The 16575-nt window shown below is 38.7% G+C and overlaps 1 protein-coding gene across 2 annotated transcripts in view; it reads left to right on the top strand.

Annotated features, from left to right (window-relative positions):
• Positions 1-8715: 8715 nt before the first annotated feature.
• Positions 8716-16575, top strand: part of LOC139969044 (synaptotagmin-15-like) — a 150542-nt gene continuing 142682 nt past the window's right edge. The window contains exon 1 of one of the 2 annotated variants that reach the window (XM_071973771.1): positions 8716-8854. In XM_071973771.1, coding sequence (XP_071829872.1) covers positions 8798-8854 — 57 coding nt within the window. In that variant the 5' untranslated portion in view covers positions 8716-8797. Of the gene's footprint in view, positions 8855-13469; positions 15042-16575 lie in introns of those variants that run through there. The other variant, XM_071973772.1, reaches the window with a different exon arrangement.

Below are 16575 nucleotides of genomic sequence, written 5' to 3'. Positions count from 1 at the left end.
GGTTAGTATATGTGGAGTTCCTTACATATAAATAAAATTTGACAATGTTGTCTTGAATAATTAACTTACCATTTTTTGTCACTTATTTGCTGTAGGCCTATGATTTCACAGGATCTCTGTCATTCTAAGAACATGTTTAAGTTCAGATGCAGCAGTTAAGGAGAGGATGTTTACGGTAAAACTGAAAGTCTCCATAGTTTTATTAAAATGGACACGGTTTACTCATTTCCTTAGGCTTTATCTTAAATACTGTTCAGTTCAGTCCAGTTCTTAAAGTTCTCTACTGATATACCGACCAAAACGGGCATGAAAACAAAATACTTTATTAAACATGGAAAACCCGAAAATGCCAAACATATGTATCTGAGTGTTTGTGTGCGAAATATAAAGCAAATGCTCACCCAATCCCAAACCCTGGTTGGGAGTGAATATGGACCCTCCTTTGGGATTCCCAGTTTCATTGCTGCACCGAACCATGTTACCTCTTGCTACGCCGCTGCTAACGAAACTAAAACTTGAGTCCGAATTTACTAACTAATGGCGATCAAGGCGTTTAAGATTTCACGACTTTAAACGACCACGGCTTTGAAAAGAAATTTTCATAATCGTGAAAATATGGAAGCTTACGCGTTTGGTTTGACATTTCTTATACAGGTGAAATGACGTCATTTGCGTCTTAAAATTTTAGATTACCTTGAATGAAGCCAAAAGATGGCACTTCAAAACTAATTAACACGGAATGAAAGTGTTCACGTTGTTAAAAAATTATATAAGCTTACTAAAAGGGACGTATATATACTCGCCAAAGTAAAGCTATGAGCAGGGTTGATTAATGAAAGAATCGCAAAGAGGCACCGTGCTTAATGAACAACAAAAGCATGCAATTAACTTAAAAAGGATTGCCTAGAAAATGAACTACTAACCTGAATGGCTTATTGTTCTATATGCTTGCTGCACTAGCTGAAACCTTTTCACAAGATCGAATATCCTTTCATATACAAAACAGCGAAGTAATTGTAAAGGTTACAAGTTGATTCAAAGAGCAGATGCCGTGGCAGTTTTAGCAATGTACTAAATACATTGAAAGGATAGTGTAAAACGACGGTCCGCAAAACCAATTGCGCGCGCCCCAAAATGTGGTCGCCTAAAATTTTCGGTGGTTCACGTAATTTCCGAAATGCCGTGGAAAGTTTAATCGACAGTTTTCGGAGCTTGCCGACGTCCATGCATCGTCCAAGCTAGCTTTCATCATTCTTCGGGATAGGGAGCCGGGGAGGTCCTGGCTAAGGACCTCTTGGAAGTATAGTTGGGTCGTGGGACTAAACGTTTGCTGGTGGAAGATGACTTCTTTGTCATCATGGAAGTCTTTAAAATAAACTCTCCTAAATTCGGCATTCTTTTGTGTCTTAATGACGAAAAGACAGTTTTATAAGTCCTTGTCGTACTTTAGGCAATATTAAGTTAAGCAGCCGTGAGTGATCACGTGGGTTTATATGTTGATTTGCAGGTCATGTGTGTAGCCTATGTAATCTTCATCCTACGGATTAAATGATTAAACGGTTTAACGTGGGACGATTTCAAACTTTAATTAGATGTCAAAAGGTCATACAAGATCAAAACTTTAAAACCCGGTAGACATGCAATTATATGGCAACATGTAAAAAAAAGAAGGACGGCATGGAGACATTTTAGACGCGATATCCATGGGTATATCTGCGGTGTATCTGCAGTTAAGTTTTTGATATACAAGTAAAAATTTATTTGGATGTTTAGGATCCGCTATATATAGAGACAAATTTGAAACGCCAGATTATCGTAAAGTTAACGGTATACCACTTTGAGCAAATTTGAATTAAAAGCGGAAGTTTATACATAAATATACAAGATTCAGTAAAAAAAACAGGTCAGAGATTGTCGTTAACATATAAAACAAAATGGGAGTCTATCCGTCGTGAGTAGTTCCTAAACATTTAGAGGAGGTGCATTCGCTTTGCATGTGCTGTACGCAATATCCCCAAAGTAAGTTGAGCTATAGTGTGTAGTGAGTTATAGTATTATGCTGGTTAATCCCATCAAGAGAACTACAGTCCTCTATTTTTACCGTTCTGGCTATCTTTTTTGGTTTTGAACGGTCTGTACCATGATTGAAGCTTACGAAAAAGTATGATAATGTGGTATATTGCAAGTGACATTATAGCTGCAATGGTACATTATCTTGTGCAGAATATTTTCCAGGGATTAAGAAGGGCACAGTGATGATTACTAGCTGGTTTTCACAGCCATAGTTCTGCAACGGATATGGATATATGAAATGCATTAAATTTTAATATCTGTAAATATCTCCGGCCCACCGATGCATTCTTGCAATCAGTATTAATCACACGAGATAAACCATAAATTGAACAAGTTTAATTTATTTTTTTTAAATTTCGACTCTATCTTCGATATATGAAGAAAACTGTCTTTTAAAATTGCGAGTTTACAATGAAATATAATATCCGAAGGTGTACCAAAATCAACAGTAGAAAAATCAAACATGATTCTTTCTCTTCCCGCTTCAGTTTTTTGTTTGTTTTTGAGATAATTGTACTAAATTATATTCAGGCATGCAAAAGAACAAACTACCAACTATACATTAGGAATCGGAATGCTGCCTTTTGCAGGAAATTTCATCTTCTAACTTGACGATTGGAATTATTTCCAAATAAACTGAGGATTAAGCGATGAATGCCTATACCCTCATTATTGTGATTTTATAGGAAGACAGTAAGAAGGATTCACCTAGGGAATACGAGCATATGTAGTTGCTGTCGTTTCTCTCACTTTGACCAAGTGTATATCGCTATCGAACTTTAGATTATCTCCCAGAAGATATTACACCCACGCAAAATCTGCCCATGCGCACTACAACACTCACCTTGCTACAATGCCTTCTCCGGTCCTCGTGTATGAGTTACTGTAGGTTACAAAAACAAAGATATATTCCTCTCCGTTATTTATCAATCTAAACTATGAATAAAAGAACCATATGGCACTTTTGTATCATTTACATTTATCACCTCCATTTGGAGAAATACCATATTTCGAATGGTTTCCGGCATAAAATGATGCAATGTAATAGGACAAAAAAATATACTTAGTATATAGAGACGTTCCTATATATGACGTAATGACTGATAATAAATGTGTTTGGAAAGTGTTGTTATTTACACGCGACCTGACGCAAAATCTGACCATGCGCACTACAACACTCACCTTGCGACAATGCCTTCTGCGGTCCTCGTGTATATGAGTTACTTTAGGTTACAAAAACAATATTCCACTCCGTTATTTATCAATCTAAACTATGAATAAAAGAACCCAATGGCACTTTTGTATCATTTAAATTAATCACCTCCATTTGGAGAAATACCATATTTCGAATGGTTTCCGGCATAAAATGATGCAATGTAATAGGACAAAAAATATACTTCGTATATAGAGACGTATCTATATATGACGTAATATGAATGATAATAAATGTGTTTGGAAAGTGTTGTTATTTACACACGACCTGATGCGAATCGTGGAGAGCCGAGAAGGCAAAATCGTTATTTAACATTAAAGAGAGTGTGTAGCCTTTGGGGGGAAATTTTGACAGGAAAGGGACAAAGGCTGTGTGTTTACTATACAGAGTTTAACACACACAAAAAACAGCAGGCTAGAAGGATAGTCCACCGGAAAACTTATCTTGGCTGATGAAAGAAGAGCATATTGTAAGCATCTGCATTCAATCCCCATGTATCGTTTTCGAGAAAACAACTTGTAAAGTGGACATGTTTTGTACCAAAATCGAACCTGACGTTTACAAGTGGGATGTCATAAATGCACACTGACAAATTTGCGTGTGTTTTTTAGTGTACATCCAATTTTGTCGTCAAACTTGGGTGAATATATATATATATGAATTTATTTCTTTTAACTGCACATGCCCAATAAGAAAGTTTGAACCCTATGCAATCCAAGTTCAAACAGCAGAATTAAAAATACAGCAAAATATTGTATCTGAACTTGCATACTACATTAACTTTTGAAAGCTATTCGTTACACTGTAAAAAATTTAAGCTTGTACGGGCTCTTAATGTTGCGGTTCTTTGATGGGAAAGCCCCGTTAAGGTTGTTGACAATGACGTAAGCAATCGCGCACCTGGCCTTTTGTTCGAGGAACTGAGCTTCCGGCCGGGGTGTCCGGAAGAGTGGTGACAGCAACTCAGGGCGGTGTTATTTGAAGCAGTAACTCATGTGCGTAAACTTACGCCAATTTTCAGGCTAGTATAAAAGGAGCTGATGGTTATAATCAGTGTGACACTCTTTGACAAAATCACAAGACAGACTCTATGTACGGTACGTTATCTTATGATTTTTATCAATTAAGTTGGTATGTTTATAATACCACGACACCACGTCTAACCACTCTGCCACTTGCATTTGAATTCTTTTTCATTGCCATATTTTTGTCGCGATTCTCTTTCCCAACCCCAGCTTTAATTAAAGATTGACCCACCAGACATATGTAATGTGGGAATTTTACTTATTTTCATCACAATTCTCAGAAGACCTGTATATTCTTCTTTCATTGGTGAAAGTATGTTAAGCTCCTGAAATACTATTAGCAATGTAAATAATCACGTACATTATGGACTGGATGTTTTCGGCAAGATATACCCAAATCATCAACGTTCACGGTCATGACCCGTATAATGTGACGTGTCAATATATATTGATATCACACAAACGGTGTGGCGCAGTGGCGGCGGAACCGGGGGGGGGGGGCTTGGAGGGGCTCATCCCCCTCAATGAAAAAGTTGAGGGGGCAAATGCATGATAAGCCCCCCCAATATTTACCAAGGCTCCGAAACGTGCATCTGCCCATTTTTCAATGCATACTTGTCGATCTGTCCGATGCACACGTATACTATATAGGTGTAATAATTTTAGTAAATGCTGGGGGGCCTCTCGGCCCGTCCCCTGGCTATAGACCATATTGTCACCCCAACCGCGTCTTCACGCCCCGTGAAAAGTGGAAGCAGTGAGTGTGAGTACCGGTTAGCGCAACACAACTTCGTCTTAGGCCAATGACTTGCCTCATTTCAGCCAGTTCTCCAACATCCCCTGAAGGATATATCCTTCTAATGGTAGCACATTTCCCATGGATATATCTTTCAGGGACATTTCCTTCTAATTTGAGATGTATCTTTCGTAGGTTATATCCTTCTAAAGTGCCTTAAGTGTGATAACAAAAACACAATATTAGCATTTCACCTGTACTGTTTAGGGTACATGCATTCGTGACAGTGCTTGGTTCATAGAAATTTGTTGGCAACTGCACATGGTTTTGGAATTACCCATTTGTTGACATTAAGAAATGCTTTCAGTTTTTTCTTATGACATTTATTTAATTATTGCATTTAACTGCAAGTAGTAATTTACTACACTCAAAAACGCCTTACGAGTACACTATGAGTACTCTCTTAAAACACCATCGAATATACAAATTACAATGTTTTAACAGATTTTTACGTGCAATCTGAGAAATTGCAGGCTTGAGACCCATATTGTAGGGTTAGGTATTCGCAGCATAACACACTCGGGAAGTGCCGTTTCCGGCCATCTGGGGGTTTGAAAAACCCAAAATTTTCTTGTACGTTCCGCGCCAACTGATGGTGGCGCTCCGCTTAGATAGTCTCCACACATTAGCCCCCCCCCCCAATAATTTTCCCGTTCCGCCGCGCCTGGTGTGGCGTGTAGGGGCTAACACCTCCCCTATATATCCCCCTTTCCCCGCACAAAAAAGTAGCGTAGCTATTACCACAATCTTCCCAGTAGACATAATAAGTACTTAACAGTTTTTATGGAAATTTATATATATATAGTTACGATGGAGACTAGGTTTATAGGAACATGATATAATTGACATAAGCAGTTGGTTAGGCCTCATCTGGAGTATGCTGTGCAGGCTTGGAATCCATATTTGGCTAAGGATAAGGAAGTACTTGAAAGGTCCAGAGGAGGGCTACTAGGATGATTAGTTCCTTAAAGAGTGTTCCTTATTATAGGCGGTTACAACTGTTGAATCTCACTACACTGGAGCTTAGGAGGTTACGTGGGGACTTGATCCAGGTTTTCAAGATTGTGTATGGTTTCGACAATTTATCCTTTACCGACTTTTTCATGTTTGCTAACAGTAGTTGTACCAAAGGTCATTGTCTTAAACTCCAAAAGTCACATAGTAGGATTAATATTCGGCATAACTTTTTTTCTAATAGGGTTGTGAATGAGTGGAATGGTTTGCCTGAGAAAATTGTACTTGCAAGTAGTGTCAATGGGTTTAAGAATGCTTTGGACACGCACTTTAAGCATTGTTATCGGGTCTGAGTGTTTGTGTCTTCAGGTTTTTTCCCTCTCTCTATAGGGTCCTTGTTGGGGACTTAAGTGTCCCTCCTGATCCTTTTTTTCTACTAAACTAAACTAGCACAGGTCTAAGCGATAGGTTAGGCCTAGCCTAGGCCCGCAGTTAGGCTAGTCCTAACCTAGCCTATAGAAGCACTAAAAGGCAACTATGCCCCAACTCATATGCCTGTGCTATAGTTAGGTGGAACGTGGGGGGGGGGGGGGCGTAATCTATTCGAGTATTCCGGCCGTACGTACTATCTAAGCGGAGCGCCACCATCAGTTGGCGCGCAGCGTACCAAGAAAATTTCAGATTTCAATACCTGCTAGATCGCTGGAGGTGGCACTTGCCAGGCTGGATAGCATCCATCTAGTTGCGTGATTTCGGGAGAAAATTACAAATTCGTCACTCAGGAAATCTGCAATAAAGTTCATGCGGCCTTAATTTTTTGTGGATTATTTCTTTTATTAGTGATTCCAATTGACATGAACATTAGAACCCAGTGCAAGTTGACAAATGATGCTGCGAACTGGAAACCCCAGCCCCATTTTGCCTTATGTTTCAGGATAGAATACAATCTGTGAATAAATTTACTTCGTAATGGGCACATTTTATTGCACCAAGTCGGTCAAGGAATGACCCCAGGGCCTCAGATATAGGCCTATAGGAACGATGTCCCAAAATGTCCCCGGACATATATAGGCGAAGGAAGCTATCCGCCGCGACTGTTTGTGAGTTTCTCGCCTTGCCGTCATAACACAAAATGGTGCATTTCCTCGTACGCCATTATTAATAGTTTAAATAACTAACTAATTAGGCACAGTCCAGATTTGAGTTAGTTTAGTGAGCTTAGCGCAAATTTGGCCAAAAGTCGTCATACGCCAGCATGTTAAACCACCAATGACTTGTAATGCCACCTGTGACAAACTTCCAATGGGAATGTGTCAGTTTAAATGTTTTGGTAGGTCTACGAGAATACATTTCTATGAAATTTGAAACAAGGATGGCCAGACAAACCACTTTAATTATATTTTCAGGACCTCATACATGCGCATAAATTTCATAAACTTCCAATCTTAGATGATATGAATTCTGAGATATGTGTAAGCCCTAACCAAATAGAGCCACGACACTACTCTTTTTCCAAATGTGTGGGAGGGGACATTTGATAGTGTGTCCCCGTCCCATCGAAATTGGGGGGGGGGAAGTGTCCCCCCAGGATTGACGCCCATGGGTGGTTTTGAATGTGGAGACATATATTTATGAATATTTTCAAAGTTAAGCAGGGAGTGCTCTGCTCGTTAAGCCATGAAGGTTTTTCAGAACACAACCTTTCCCAACTCATTGTATTTGTTTTAATTATTATTATCACCTGAATGTTGTGATAAAACAAATAAATACATGAATTGTGATCTGTCATAGTACTCTCATGTAATATATATATAAGGCTGCAGATTTAGTGGAATGTTAGTGATTAATTATGTTTTGCGTATTCGTCCTTTTGATCCATCTTTAACTTTATGGTAAATATATAAATATTTACCCTGAGGGTTACCTGGGAAACTATTGTGTTTGTATTCATTTTGGTATACTTGTACTTATATCCTCGCAAAGGTTGTCGACTCATTGCATAAGTTGAACCCCTCTTCCCTTGATCAACTGTATGTTGTGGTTACATTCCAAGCACATGCCGGTTCTTAAAGTATGTGATGTGAAATAATGTTAAATAATAATACATAGTTTCTCTAAATTTCCCAATATTTATCATATTGACTGAGGTGATTTTGAATAAAGGCAAATAAACACAGCTTTTTGTGAGATGAAACTCGGTTAAATGTTAATGGTAATCATGGTTTTGGAATTCAAAAACAGTACTTTCACACAGAAATTGTAAAAGTTAGTTTACAGCTTGCTGTGAATTTCCTGAGCAATCTGAACGGCCATTGTTGTAGTTGATATCGTTCGTGTATAGTGTAATTTGTGCAGACTTAGCAGGTTTAAAATTGGCGCCAATTCGATCATATGACTAGAAATACACTAAGATCAGTCCCTAAGTCTCATCAATACGGGACGTAGACTAAGTCCCGTTAAGCTACTTATTGAAAGAGTGGACTAAGTCTTGTACGCGACTTAGTGATGGTGAAACCGGCACTATAAGTCCTATTCACTAATACGCGTCTTAAGACCACTAAGACGCGACTAATTAGTGCTTTGTGAAACAGGCCCCTGGTCTTTTGTTCGAGGAGCTGAGCTTCCGGCCTGGGTGTCCGGAAGAGTGGTGACAGCAACTCAGGGGCGGTGTTATTTGAAGCAGTAACTCATGTGCGTAAACTTACGCCAATTTTCAGGCTAGTATAAAAGGAGCTGATGGTTATAATCAGTGTGACACTCTTTGACAAAATCACAAGACAGACTCTATGTACGGTACGTTATCTTATGATTTTTATCAATTAAGTTGGTATGTTTATAATACCACGACACCACGTCTAACCACTCTGCCACTTGCATTTGAATTCTTTTTCATTGCCATATTTTTGTCGCGATTCTCTTTCCCAACCCCAGCTTTAATTAAAGATTGACTCACCAGACATATGTAATGTGGGAATTTTACTTATTTTCATCACAATTCTCAGTTGACCTGTATGTTCTTCTTTCATTGGTGAAACAAAGTACGTTTAGCTCCTGAAATACTATTAGCAATGTAACTTATCACGTACATTATGGACTGGATGTTTTCGGCAAGGTGCCCAAATCATCAACGTTCACGGTCATGACTCGTATAATGTGGCGTTTCTTTCAAGTGTCAATATTGATATCACACAAACGGTGTGGGGCGTACACCACCCATAACCCCTTCAACCCCCACAAAAAAGAAGCGTAGCTATTACCACAACCTTCCCAGTAGACATAATCAGTATTTCACAGTATTTATGGAAAATATTTATTGATATTTTTATTTTTAGTTACGATTAGACTAGGTGATAGGAACATGATATACTTGACCAGTATGCTGCATACAGCATATCCTCGAGGAAAATGGCAAACAAGATGGTAAATCCACGGAGTTGCAGTTAGACTAGGTCTAACCTAGCCTATAATTAGCACTAAAAGGCAACTGTGCCCCATGCCAGAGTAAGACTGAATTTTTCGGGCACCTACTGAAAGAATAATAATTTGCATTTTGTTTTCAATGGTTAAACTTATATTATTATTATCTTTATTATTGTAACGACTTCCCCAAAAATGAAATCCAATATGGAAGGGCAATAACACGGAAAATTGTATGTTATTGGCATTTGATGAAATAACCGATGGATGCCTATATGATATGCATATTAACATGTTGAAAGCGCGAAAAATTTTGGTTATATTTTTCGAGCAAGTAGTTACCGCCCTCCAAGTCAAAGTAGGCTCCTACCTCTATGTACATAACCACCGTTCTACTGATAATCTCTGATTATCTAAAGGTTGTAGTGCACCTATGCCTAATTATGCTAATCCTTACTTTGAAATCTGAAGTCAAATGCAGTATTTTAGGGTACACGATAGCCAACTTAGTTCAAGATGCTAGCTAAGCAAACCTAAGATTAACTTAGGCCTAGGCCATAACTAAGTTTGAATGGTTTAGTTATGCTTAATGTAAATCCCCTATCTTGGGCTGGGATGAGAGGTAGAAGACTTCTGTAAGTATAACTAGCCTAGGCTAGCAGTAGTTTTACACATGCTTGCTGATTATAGCATAAGGTGGATCTAGCCTAGGCTGCTATACATAGGCCTTTATAGGATATACCTCAGTTACGTATGTCAAGTTACAATCGTACTATAAGTTTGATCAAATTATACAACTAATGACACATTTAAGATTTGGGACTGAGGGTACGTAGGGGTGTGGATATGTTAAGTCTAAGTTTTGAGTAAACAAAATTTGACTAATGCTGGAAGAGAGTGCTTGTTAAGTGAACAGACCCACACTCTTCCAAAGGTAAATATTACAATTTAACAGCCCCCTCAGCCCCCAATGAAAAAGTTGATGGGGCAAATGCATGATAAACCCCCCCAATATTTACCAAGGCTCCGAAACGTGCATCTGCCCATTTTTCAATGCATACTTGTCGATCTGTCCGATGCACACGTATACTATATAGGTGTAATAATTTTAGTAATTGCTGGGGGACTCTGGTCCCTCGGCCCGTCCCCTGGCTATAGACCACATTGTCACCCCAACCGCGTCTTCATGCCCCGTGAAAAGTGGAAGCAGTGAGTGTGAGTACCGGTAAGCGTAACACAACTTCGTCTTAGGCCAATGACTTGCCTCATTTCAGCCAGTTCTCCAACATCCCCTTACTTAGTGGCGGAGCGTCCATATATACAGTCAGGGGGCGGATCCCCCCCCCCCCTCCTGACGGACTCAAATGGACTGCTGGCGCCCTTTTCAGCTTTTCACTACTTTTAACTTATTCGCGATTATTGACTATTTTATTGCGCTCTCATATACCTATTGACATTTGTCATATTCTGTTGGTGTAATTTTCCTACAAAATGGCGACGACAACTATTTATTCTCCGTTTATCTGCAAATTAGCAAGGCCCGGAAAGGGTCATTTCCTGCAATCTAGGGAGTAACTTTACTCAAAAATTTTCTGTACGCTCCGCGCCAACCTGTGGTGGCGCTCCGCTTAGATAGTGTCGAAAGCGCCCCTACAGACCATTCTTGCTCCCCCCCTGACCAATACCCCTAGTTCCGCCACTACACTCAAAAACGTCTTTGCGAGTACACTACGAGTAATAGCTACTCTCTTATAACACCATCGAATATACAAATTACAATGTTTTTACAGACTTTTACGTGCAATCTGAGAAATTGCAGGCTTGAAACCCATATTTTAGGGCTAGGTATTCGCAGCATAAAACACTCGGGAAGTGCCGTTTCCGGCCATCTGGGGGTTTGAAAAAAACCCAAAAGTTTCTTGTACGCTCCGCGCCAACCGATGGTGGCGCTCCGCTTAGATAGTCTCCACACATTAGCCCCCCCCCCCCAATAATTTTTCCGTTCCGCCGCGCCTGAATTAAGTATGTTATCGTGCGCGCGCCTCAATGACAAGAAAGTAACCCACTTATTTCTGTACCTATAAGGACCAATTTCTCATATTTTAAAACTTCCTTCTCACATCAAAATACTGTACATGAACATGCAAATGTACATGCAGATCTGGTATACTACAAACTACAAGTCCACAACCATGCTAATTCAAGTGTGACGTCATGTTTGCAGGAACCAATCTGATTCAGTACTGGAATGCTTTTTGATAAATTAAGAATTGAAAAATGAGCCAATTAGCAAACCATCCATCTCCTTAAAAAAGAGGAAGTACTTTTTGGGTTAACTTGGCCCTAAGATATCTTAGGATATGCAAGTCACCTATGTCACCTCATAGCTAAGATTTGATATCACCAACTCAGTAAGTATAGGACTAGCCTAGGGCAATGAACCTACATTGAACCTACAGTCCACATGAAACATTTAGACAAGTGTCAAGTTCAACGGCATGCGTTCTACCGTACGTTGTTCCAATTTGACTTTATTACATTTCTGTAATGTTGGAACATTTAAGCCTTCTGCAACGAGACAGGTCTTATTAAGTAAGGCAGCATCGGCAGCACTGTAGCCTAACGATGCATGCACAGTGTAGGCCTATGTAGGCTAGGCTATCTGACTTGTCATCTCGAAGTCAAGAATGTTTCCTTGCACTTAATCATCAATCCAATAGTTGTAAGAAAAATGTCATAAGGTGGTTTCCAAAGCAACCATGAGGTATTTGTGAGATAATTATGTTCGCTTGAATACTTGACATGTGACTTGGCTCGTTAATCCATGCCCTTAGACTAAGTTTTCGTATACCTCATCGGATTTTTCCCAGACTTCACTTCTATGACCTCACTTTCAATCTTACCTATATAGTTACCTGCTCATTGCAATGTTAATCAAAAGGCCATGAAATCGATATAATATGATTAAAAATGTTGTCAACTCAAGAATCTTGAGAGGTTTGTTTTTATGTAGATGTAAGGAACTACAAGAACTTAAATAAGAACATTTTACGGTTTAGAGCTCACGAATGCAGATGACTGTGTACACAACATTATGTCATATTCCGGCGTCTGCTTGTGAGCAACGATTGTTTTTCACTTGCAAGCCTCCCCCAACAACTGGTGACGACGTCAGTCCTATTAGGTTCATACTCTACATTGGCGTCGCCAAACATTTCGAATTGGGGCACGGGGAAGGGGGTGGCATTAAAATCAGAGCGATATTGTGAGGCACATTGCCGGGAATGCAAGCGAGCTATATAGGTTCGGGGCGTGGGGTCAAGGACTACATATGACCTCCGGTGGGTCAAGAGGGCGGAGTCCCCTGAAGCTTGCGGTTTCCATCGTTTCTGTAACTTATATCAGCTTCATACAGCATAAGTTTGGAGGTATTAGGACGTAAGTAAATTATAATCAGAAGTCAAACAGTAGCACATATTTCTGCCTGGTTTCTTTAGACATGGCAAATTTGATTGGTGAAGGGGGGGGGGGGGGGTCTGGAGGCGAGTCGGGCCCGAAGATGTTTTCATGAGGAAGAATATCCCAATCTCCCTCGTATACGCCACTGGTTCTCTAAGAGTCTACTAACGTTGTGCCAGATTCCACAGTTTTACGCAGTTGTTTTATTTAAGTTCGTCCACAAACTTAAATCACTATGACTGTACGTAGTATATACACATGCAGGAAATATTTCATACACCTAACCAGGGAGTTGTTATGGAAACTCCCTAATCTGACTGCATTTGCAAGAGTATGATCAAAAACAACTTCCTGACCTTCGAAACTTGAGCCTTTAGCGCGACACCTTGCGAAACTTTTCACAAGTTGCCAAAATGTCTTTTGCTTTAGGTTAGATGCATGGCTTTGTCAAGTCTTCTCATCCCGAACCATTGCTCTCTTTATCATTATGAGCGCCACTATTCTGACACAACTATACATCACTAAATTACTTCGCTCTGTTTTCTTTTGCCTAGCGCGATTGAGACTTTTCTGTGGCATTATTTTTTACCAATAATTAATAGAATTACATTAGCAGTGTTTTCCTTAATGCAGTGCCCACTGCTTTGAGCATATCTTGCCTTCTCGCAAATTCGATCCCCATGGAGCCCGCAGCGTTTGACTCTGGGGAGTGTTGATTATAAATGTAAAAAAAAAGGAGCAAAAGGTTAAAACTCTTCGAATTTAAAATTCGCTGTGTAACAGGTCAACTATAGAAAATAACTAAGAGATTACACGGTTGTTTTGAGCACCGGTTGTAACGCGTTATAAATCGTTATTACATTGACAGACTTGTACAGGTAGATAATTCAAATGTATACCGTGACATGTTCGGGATAATGTATATCAAATTAAGTTAACATCAAGTAAAGGATTGGAAGCCAAACTCCGCAGTTTTTGCAGCTGTTCAGCTTATGTAACGTATTCCTGGTTATCATTGAAGGAACAACAACATTAATTGAAGTCTTCGCTCATGCGGAAGACTTCAGAATTCTCTTCATTTCTTACAATGAAACGAAAGTAGTCGAATTGTGAAATGTGTTGAATGAATGTGATAAAAGAGAAAGAATTTTACTGGTTTTGAAATTGTCGTAGCGTATACAGTACAACATTGTTGGAAGCGGTGCAAGGCATTTGTTTAACCTTTGTATATGTTTTCACCCGTAGGCTAAAGTGAAAGATATTTGACTGTTTCAACGAGTCTTAATTTATTGGAGCATAATAACATAAAATCAATTATTTTGACTGGATTGGTTACTATGGCATGGATGCTTTACATATGACGGAAAGGGAAAGCATAGCATTTACATGCTAATGCGTGTGAGTCTACAAAGTGATCAAACCTATATATACCATCACGTGGAACTGTGTCACTTAGGTTATGATATTATAGTTTACCTTCATTAATGGTATACATATAGGTCGACGGAATCAGGATATCGTCAACCTTCAGTCCTTAACTCGTTTTTTTCAATCGAAGGCAAAAACTCATCTTAATATTATTAACCTCCATCAGTGTCAATTATATATTGTGTAAAATATCACTTTGTGTAACGTAGTTTTACTTGTACGCTTATTTTCCCCTCATATAAGCGAAACATTATAAATTTGATTGTGCATAATGTGGGCGTTCGAATAATATCTTAAAGCAACAACGAGTAGAACTAAGGTCGTAATAACTTTTGGCGAAATCTTCATTTAATTTACCTAGGATATCAGTTGGTCGCGTTTAACCAGTTCAAACACACGACACTTTATTATGCTGGCGTTTCCATCGGGCTGTTCAGAAATTACTGCCATCTGAACCCTATGAATCGCTGAATTCTATACTTGCAACCACGATAAATGCAGTGTCATATACCGAGAATTGATTTTCTAAAGGAAAACTATACAGTGTTGAAGAAAAGAAAATCTAATCATATCAAGGATTGTCTGAAAAACTGATGAGTCTACTTTGTTTTCTTTGATATTCTTAATATCTTGGAGACGGAATATCGTCATACCCATCCTTCAAGTATGGATCACGGTAAGTCCTTCATATAGATTTTCTTTCCATCGTAATCTTTATATAGGCAAGATTTAACTCACTGTCTGTAATTGAAGAGAAGAGTCTTCGAAGGCGGATCGGGCAAATAAAATTAGACAAAATGTGCATATCATATGACCAGGTGCAAGCGCAGAGAAGTAAACCCCCAAAATAGCCTTTCTCACTTCGGTTTAAAGGAACAGGTTTTGTTAAGTCTTTTTTCTTCTTCATATCTTTAAAGATGCATATATTACTAAATTTGTGATGAGTTTTTCCTTATCTTCTGGATTAAATTTAATACTGCAGTTATTATTTCAAGGTGCGCAACTGTTCCCGTGCATGTGCCCTACAAGGCTTGCTGAAAGATACTGTCTGCAAATCCTTTTTCTTTGCTTTCTTTTTCTTTGCATTATTTTGATGCAAAATGTTAATCCTTACATTTAAGTGCCCTCTAATCAGACGGAACAAATTTGTCACTTGACAAAACAATCTCAAGGGTAAGATTACACGATCTAACAGACATGATGAAGAGCGCGTAGGAGTATAAGGAACACTTCATATTTATCGTCTATAGTAGTCTCTACACCTTCTATTGAATTTTTAATTCCTTCAAGCATACACTGAATGAGCCTACATACTTTTAATAATAATAAGATAGACGGAAGAGATAAATATGGTTTCAAGTATATATTACGTGTTTTATCAATACATGGATCACCTCGGCTATTTCATACAAATATATGCATGCATGTTGTGTCGATAAGCGATTGGGATATGGCCGCAATGCCGCTCTTATTGTACTGAAATTCTGATTTTCATTCTGTGTTTCAAATGGAGAAAAATTATGAACATTTAATGTGATTTTAACTAACTTTATCTTCCGTCATATTATTTAACCTCTATAGCTTCAAATCACTTTGCAAACCGAGTGAGTGCGCGTGAACCAGTATAACTTATTTCATGTGACAAGTATTAACATATTGCGCACAGCTCATCTGCCCATCATGATCGAAATTATGTATAGTTTTTCGAGGGAGCTTAATAAACATCAGGACAAAAATAGCTCTGAATACCGCACTAATGGTGCTTAAGGTATACAGCAGTCCGATTCCTTATGTTTCATAAGGACCGTTTCTCATCTTTTCATTCTTTTAATATGCTTTTAGTGTCAATTATAAAGACAATATTCAAGTTTTCAAAGTACAATTCAGCAACGACGACCTTGCAAATATTATCATTAATCTGATAAATTGAAGTTTAAACATTCATTCTGTCATTTTGAAGTAATGAAATAATAAAACATAACTCAAAGTAAATATCTGCAAATCATCCAGTATGTGCGTAAGCCTTCATACAACACTAGTCAACAAAGGCAAGACAAAATCTGAAAACCTTTAGGCGACCTACAGACGATCGATTTATTTCAGAGGGCAAACCTTAAACTTAATATATGTTACGTCACACATATCACTACTTATCTATCAGCTTAAGGAAGCAACTGCGATTGTTATGAATACTATGACGTCATAGGTAT

Source organism: Apostichopus japonicus, chromosome 6 (assembly GCF_037975245.1).
Source record: "Apostichopus japonicus isolate 1M-3 chromosome 6, ASM3797524v1, whole genome shotgun sequence".
NCBI classification, from domain to species: Eukaryota; Metazoa; Echinodermata; class Holothuroidea; order Aspidochirotida; family Stichopodidae; genus Apostichopus; species Apostichopus japonicus.
Note: the sequence above shows the minus strand (reverse complement) of the source record. Positions and strands in the feature narration are given on the sequence as shown.